The sequence below is a fragment of the Gymnoscopelus braueri genome, assembly GCF_963280865.1.
Source record: "Gymnoscopelus braueri genome assembly, chromosome: 23".
NCBI classification, from domain to species: domain Eukaryota; kingdom Metazoa; phylum Chordata; class Actinopteri; order Myctophiformes; family Myctophidae; genus Gymnoscopelus; species Gymnoscopelus braueri.
Window position 1 is genome coordinate 27,499,931 of NC_137625.1, and position 7,695 is coordinate 27,507,625.

General features: G+C 40.5%; 2 protein-coding genes and 1 long non-coding RNA gene across 3 annotated transcripts in view; 2 read left to right on the forward strand and 1 right to left on the reverse strand.

Moving 5' to 3' along the window:
- The window catches only part of LOC308079380 (ras-related protein Rap-1b), a 323,403-nt gene that overhangs the window by 48,732 nt on the left and 266,976 nt on the right, over positions 1-7,695 (forward strand). The window lies entirely within an intron of this gene.
- LOC308079382 overlaps positions 1-7,695 on the forward strand; it is a 292,916-nt gene that overhangs the window by 18,245 nt on the left and 266,976 nt on the right. The window lies entirely within an intron of this gene.
- The window catches only part of tymp (thymidine phosphorylase), a 10,207-nt gene continuing 5,635 nt past the window's right edge, over positions 3,124-7,695 (reverse strand). Inside the window, exons 8-11 of the mRNA XM_080421626.1 lie at positions 7,078-7,240; positions 5,240-5,473; positions 4,015-4,155; positions 3,124-3,299 (exon numbers count right to left, since the gene is read on the reverse strand). Coding sequence (XP_080277752.1) covers positions 3,157-3,299; positions 4,015-4,155; positions 5,240-5,473; positions 7,078-7,240 — 681 coding nt within the window. The 3' untranslated portion in view covers positions 3,124-3,156. The remainder of the gene's footprint in view (positions 3,300-4,014; positions 4,156-5,239; positions 5,474-7,077; positions 7,241-7,695) is intronic.

Genomic DNA, 7,695 nt, shown 5'->3' on the forward strand with positions numbered 1-7,695 from the left:
CACACACAATCCATGGCTCTTCAGGTTAAATGTGTAGGTACAGTGATACTCAAACTCAGGCCCGCGGCACAATATTGACTGGCCCACCAATCAATCAATCAATACAAACATATATATATATATATATATATATATATATATATATATATATATATATATATATATATATATATATATATATATATATATATGTTTTCACTTACCAGAGACTCCTGTTATTCCATTTCTCCTATTTTGGGGGGATTCCACCCTTTTTGTGTGACCCCTCATTATATACTGTATATATATATATATATATATATATATATATATATATATATATATATATATATATATATATATATATTTTGACAGAATTAAGTTATTATCTTATATTTAATTACATACTATTACATGAATAATCATCCAGGAAGGCAAAAATGCATGGATTTATTCAACGCAGCGGAGAATGGACCATTCCCATTGAAAAGCATTGGCAGAATCTGTCCATATAGGTAGAACACACACACACACACACACACACACACACACACACACACACACACACACACACACACACACACACACACACACACACACACACACACACACACACACACACACACACACACACACAATCCATGGCTCTTCAGGTTAAATGTGTAGGTACAGTGATACTCAAACTCAGGCCCGCGGCACAATATTGACTGGCCCACCAATCAATCAATCAATACAAAAATGTATTATATATATATATATATATATATATATATATATATATATATATATATATATATATATATATATATGTTTTCACTTACCAGAGACTCCTGTTATTCAATTTCTCCTATTTTGGGGGGATTCCACCCTTTTTGTGTGACCCCTCATTATATACTGTATATATATATATATATATATATATATATATATATATATATATTTTTTTTTTTTTTTTTTAATATATATATTTTTTGACAGAATGAAGTTATTATCTTATATTTAATTACATACTATTACATGAATAATCATCCAGGAAGGCAAAAATGCATGGATTTATTCAACGCAGCGGAGAATGGACCATTCCCATTGAAAAGCATTGGCAGAATCTGTCCATATAGGTAGAATTAAACTTCGTTGTGACCGTACCCTTACATGTAGAAACCCCATATAAACTTTAAAATGTTCATCTTACTGTGGACATGTTTGCCTGAAAATAAATCTTTGAAATGTTTCATAGTTTTAGAAATATACTCCTTTAAAAGTTCAGAAATGTATAATGGAGGTCGATGGAGGATTTTGGCACCTAAAGAAAAACTCAAAAAAACTTTCACCTAGAAACTCCATTCACAATTTTAAAATTCCACCTTACTGTGGACATGCATGCTTGAGATTTTTTCTTTGAAATCATTTGTAGTTTTGGAAATATTTAACTTTAAGCGCCCAATGCATTGTCAATGCGGCAATGGACATTTAGAGGGAAACAAGTACAAACTTTGGCAGGCTACTAATCCTACATACTTACACCTAGTAACCCCATTCATACTTTAAAATGTTCATCTTACTGTAGACATGTTTGCCTGAAAATGAATCTTTGAAATGTTTCATAGTTTTAGAAATATACTCCTTTAAAAGTTCAGAAATGTATAATGAAGGTCGATGGAGGATTTTGGCACCTAAAAAAAAACTAAAACAAACTTTCACCTAGAAACTCAATTCACAATTTAAAAATTCCACCTTACTGTGGACATGCATGCTTGAGATATTTTCTTTGAAATCATTTGTAGTTTTGGAAATATTTAACTTTAAGCGCCCAATGCATTGTCAATGCGGCAATGGACATTTAGAGGGAAACAAGTACAAACTTTGGCAGGCTACTAATCCTACTAATACTACACACTTACACCTAGTAGTATAGTTTTTGAAATATTTAACTTTAAGCGCCCAATGCATTGTCAATTGCAATGGCCACTTAAAGGAGAAAAAGTTAGTAGATCCATGGGAGCCAGAATGCTCAGATGCTGGGTATCCTTTGTTAGGATTCGATCCCACAACCTTGTGGTCTGAAGTCAAGAGATATTGAGCTATTCAAGCACACTTATCTTCGTATATGAAATTGGATCAATGTGATGGGTCATTCCCCCAAATGAATTAAAGGCATGAACTGTCCCTTTAATGTTGTCATTTTATCAACTGGCCCCTTGCCATTTTGGTAATGTGGCCCACAGGTTCAGCTATTTGAGTATCCCTGATCTACAGCATAAATTCAGTGGCATTTTCTGTCTGTCTGTCTGTCTGTCTGTCTGTCTGTCTGTCTGTCTGTCTGTCTGTCTGTCTGTCTGTCTGTCTGTCTGTCTGTCTGTCTGTCTGTCTGTCTGTCTGTCTGTCTGTCTCACACCAGCATGGAGGGAGGAAAGACTTATTATTATATTGTTTTTACAAAATCACATGAAAACAAAGTTTCAAATGAAACATTTTATTCCTAAGCATCTACTCCCGTGTGTGTGTGTGTGTGTGTGTGTGTGTGTGTGTGTGTGTGTGTGTGTGTGTGTGTGTGTGTGTGCGCGTGCGTGCGTGCGTGCGTGCGTACGTGCGTGCGTGCGTGCGTGCGTGCGCGCGCGCGCGCGTGTGTGTGTGTGTGTGTGTGTGTGCCAGTGGTTGAAAAAGTACTCAAGTGTTTAAAGTATCAATACTGCAATGTAGAAGTACACAAGTAAAAGTCCTGAATTCTAAATTTACTTGAGTAAAAGTATTGGTATCAAAATGTACTTAAAGTACCAAAGGTAAAAATAATAAAATGTTTGAAATTAGCAGATCTACAAGCTCACAACGCGTCGCGGTGCGACATGTTGTGAGCTTGTAGATTGGCTATTTTCAAATAGCCTGGGTATAAAATAGGGCTAAAGTGGCTAATGTATGTTTTATGATGTAATAATTTATATTTGCAAAGTAACTACTGTAGAAACTAAAGTTTTCCAATAATTGTAGTGGAGTAAAAGTACTATAATTGCCTCTGAGATGTAGTGGAGTAGAAGTAAAAGTATTGAAAATTGGAAACACTCCAATTTCCAGTAAAGTAAAAATACCTAAAAATTGTGTGTGTGTGTGTGTGTGCGTGTGTTTGTGTGCGTGCGTGCGTGCGTGCGTGCGTGCGTGCGTGCGTGCGTGCGTGCGTGCGTGTCACTGGGGCAGTAGTAGCTCAGCCACCAGTGTGTGTGAGTGGGTGTTATTGTCTGGTCCAACGGTGAGAGCATTCTGCAGCTGATTGATCTGGACTGAAGTCAGAGCTGGAAGCTCATAGTGCACACACAGCCATGGAACACCTGGACATACACACACACACACACACGCACACGCACACGCACACGCACACGCACACGCACACGCACACGCACACGCACACGCACACGGGATGAGGAGACGGAGAAGGAGAGTAAGCAGTGGTGGAAGCAGTACTCAGATGTTGCACTTAAAGGGATAGTTCACCCCCAAAATTTTTTCTATAGATTAGTCACCCCATGGAGAGTTGAATTCATGGATATTTTTTTTGTCTCATTCCTAAGCCAATAATTTTATTGACAAAGGGACCGGTAGGCAGCGGTTCCGGTAGGAGATACAAAGGAGACTCTTTGTGTCTCCTATGCCGGAACCGCTGCCGGTCATCAAATTATTGGCTTAGGAATGCGACAAAAACAAAAAAATATCCATACATTCAAGTCTCCATGGGGTGACTAATCTATAGAAAAAAATATTTTTTTAGGTGAACTATTTAGACTTAAGTAAAAGTAAAAGTCTAAAACATAGTCTAAGGCCTTCGGCCGTCCGGCTAGCCAAGACAATAAACCCAGTATTCTTAAAAACGTACACATTTCTAATTTTATAAAAAATATTAGCAAATTGCAGAAATAGATGCAAGAATAGTTTTGAGAGGGTCAAAACTGAAGTGACCCCCCAGAAAGTGAGGGAGGTGTTGCAAAATATGAACCCCGTCATTTACAGTTTGTTCCGTATAAAAGCCAACGTTTTTGATAGCCTCACCTTTTTTGACCCTTTGTCCCAATGATACCAGTAACTCCGCTCCCACACTGTGATTGACAGGTTCTCCAGACTTCGTCCGCCCCGCCCCCAACTTATGTAGCACTTCAGCTATAACCATCCCACTGATGTCCCTGATCGTCCCTACTCACACGCACGCGCACGCGCACACGCACACGCACACGCACACACACACACACACACACACACACACACACACACACACACAGGGAGGGAGAGAGAGCAAATCAGTGTGAATCACACTAAAGAAACGTTGTATGTCCAAACAGTTACTTTTGAAGAAATTGAAAAAAGAACCTGTGTTCCAATTGACCCAATGTAGTTTTTAATGTAGTCACTAGCTAGCTCGTCAATAGAGCACTGAAGTCCTGACGCCGCTATAATAAGAACTGTGTTCCAAAAATAAACACACCACCCTGGCGATTTTACTCATATGGATATGAAGCATCGACTGAAGGTGGACATTTACAAATTTACCTAAAGAGTAACTCAATAAACGCTAACAAGTTAGAAACGAGTCAAACGTCCCAAAGACTACATTTCCCATGAACGCGGCTGCTGTAGGGATAGTGATTTCAGACCCGGAAGTGTAGTTCTTAAAACTTTTAAGGCAGAATTTATTACATTTTTGCCAGAAACAGGCTGTATCAAATATGAATGAATATCATAAACGATGCAGAGCCACCCCCCTGACAGAAATGCCGGGATGGTGTGTTTATTTTTGGAACTCAGTCCTTATATGACGTGATCTAAGAATCTCCAATGGGGATTTCAACACACACAAAAAAGCCACAAACCAGCGGAACAGCGCCCACTTCGGTGCTTCTCATTAAAGCCCACAGAAATAATAAAAATAACCAATCTACAAGGTCACAATGCAGATCAGCTATATAGCTGGTGCTATTTTGTGTTATCCTTTTAGCATACATTTTTACTGTACTACATGTACAGTTAACTAACTTGCTAATAAAGTATTAAATCAATCAATCAATCATTCAGCTATTTTCGCTACTTTTGCGCAAAACTGTCCAACAATGAAATATAAAATAGGGCATTGATTTAAGAAAAAACATAAAAAGATGAAATATGGAGATTTTGCCCAACAGCAACAAAATTACATGTTACCCTCCATGCTCTTTAGACCAGCCCCCAACCCCCCCCCCCTTACCAACGTCACCCCTGTATGTATGTATTTAAGTATATGTACCTTCTGTCTGAGTCTTTAGTTCCATTTGATGCTCAGCCTTCCTCAGAATCCTGTGATAATCGGTGTGGGTGGAGGCGGAGCATAATGACCGAGCCACCTCATTGGCTACTCCCTGAGCCTGCATCATTGCCTGGAACTTGGACAGAGCAGCTCCACCAGTCACAGCCTCAGAGATCAGCTTACTACCCTCTGATTGGCTAGAGACCTTGCCAGACATCATCAGCAACATGCCTCCTACATATAGTAGCACATATACACATAATCACCCCTGGTACATAAGGACCTATTAGTACTGCTGGTTTTCTATCCTACCTGAACCTCTAGTACTGCTGGTTTTATATCCTACCAGGACCTCTAGTACTGCTGGTTTTCTATCCTACCTGAACCTCTAGTACTGCTGGTTTTATATCCTACCAGGACCTCTAGTACTGCTGGTTTTCTATCCTACCTGAACCTCTAGTACTGCTGGTTTTATATCCTACCAGGACCTCTAGTACTGCTGGTTTTATATCCTACCAGGACCTCTAGTACTGCTGGTTTTATATCCTACCAGGACCTCTAGTACTGCTGGTTTTATATCCTACCAGGACCTCTAGTACTGCAGGTTTTATATCCTACCAGGACCTCCAGTACTGCTGGTTTTCTATCCTACCAGGACATTTAGTACTGCTGGTTTTATATCCTACCAGGACCTCTAGTACTGCTGGTTTTATATTCTACCAGGACCTCTAGTACTGCTGGTTTTATATCCTACCAGGACCTCTAGTACTGCAGGTTTTATATCCTACCAGGACCTCCAGTACTGCTGGTTTTATATCCTACCAGGACCTCTAGTACTGCTGGTTATATATCCTACCAGGACCTCTAGTACTGCAGGTTTTATATCCTACCAGGACCTCCAGTACTGCTGGTTTTATATCCTACCAGGACCTCTAGTACTGCAGGTTTTATATCCTACCAGGACCTGTAGTACAGCTGGTTGCGAACGCGGAAGGAGACCAAGTGGAGCTTACTATGTAACCGTGCTCGGGTTGTGTGTGTGTGTCTGTGTGCATCTATGGTGTGCATGCACTGCCTGTGTACAGCCGCCAGAGGGCGCCAGAGTGCAGGAATTTAGACAATGCTCTGATTAAAATGCACAACAGCCTGCAAAACACACACACACACACACACACACACACACACACACACACACACACACACACACACACACACACACACACACACACACACACACACACACACACACACACACACACACACACACACAGTCAATGTTCTCTCCCCATCATGGTGAAATAACACGGATTACAAGTCCGTAAATACACAATATTTTCGAGCTGCGTTCGCTTCCAGCATTCGCACGTCTTACTTGTTTCCCATCCTACCAGGACCTCTAGTACAGCTGGTTTCCTGTCGTAGCAGGACCTCTAGTACTGCTGTTTTTCTATCCTAACAGGACCTCTAGTACTGCAGGTTTTATATCCTACCAGGACCTCTAGTACTGCTGGTTTTATATCCTTCCAGGACCTCCAGTACTGCTGGTTTTATATCACACCAGGACCTTTCGTACTGCTGGGTCTTAACTCTGAGACTAGGGTGCAAATGTAACCAAATGGATGGTTTGTTAAATGAACCACTTGACCCCCAGCATGACAGCATCCATATTCTGGGGGAAACATTAGCTAAAAAATAGATCGGCTGTTTTTGGCGAAGAGATTTGGTGTAAAAAAAACGGGGGGGAAAAATGGTTCAAGTACATTTCAGCAACTCAGGTCTGTTTGACTACTACAGGGTTCAGTGGTTGACAATGAGGATTTGACGGTGTAGGTTGTCACCCTGTGTTGTGACGAGCTCCATGAGGTCAGGAGGTCCCCGTCCCTTCAGTGCCTCCAGTGACTCCATCACCTCCAGACTGTTGCCAACACATCGACCAATGGGAGCATCCATACGGGTTAGCACCGCCCCTGTGCACATGCCGAGACCATTTCCTGCAGTCATCTAAAACACACGCACGCGCACGCACATGCACACACACACACACACACACACACACACACACACACACACACACACACACACACACACACACACCTCCATCATTATCATCAGCCAGATCAGCTTCACCCAGTGGTGGAAAGAGTACTCAAGTGTTTTACTTAAGTAAAAGTATCAATACTGCAATGTAGAAGTACTCTGTTACAAGTAAAAGTCTGGAATTCAAAATTGACTTGAGTACAAAAGTACTGGTATCAAAATGTACTTAAAGTACCAAAAGTAAAAGTACAAAAATGTTTGAAAATAGCCGATCTACCAGCTCACAACGCGTCGCATCACGACGTGCTGTGAGCTTGTAGATCGGCTATCTTCAAATAGCCATGTATAGAATAGGGCTGAGTGGTTAATGTATGTTTTATAATGTAATAATTCATATCTGCAAAGTAACTAGTAACTAA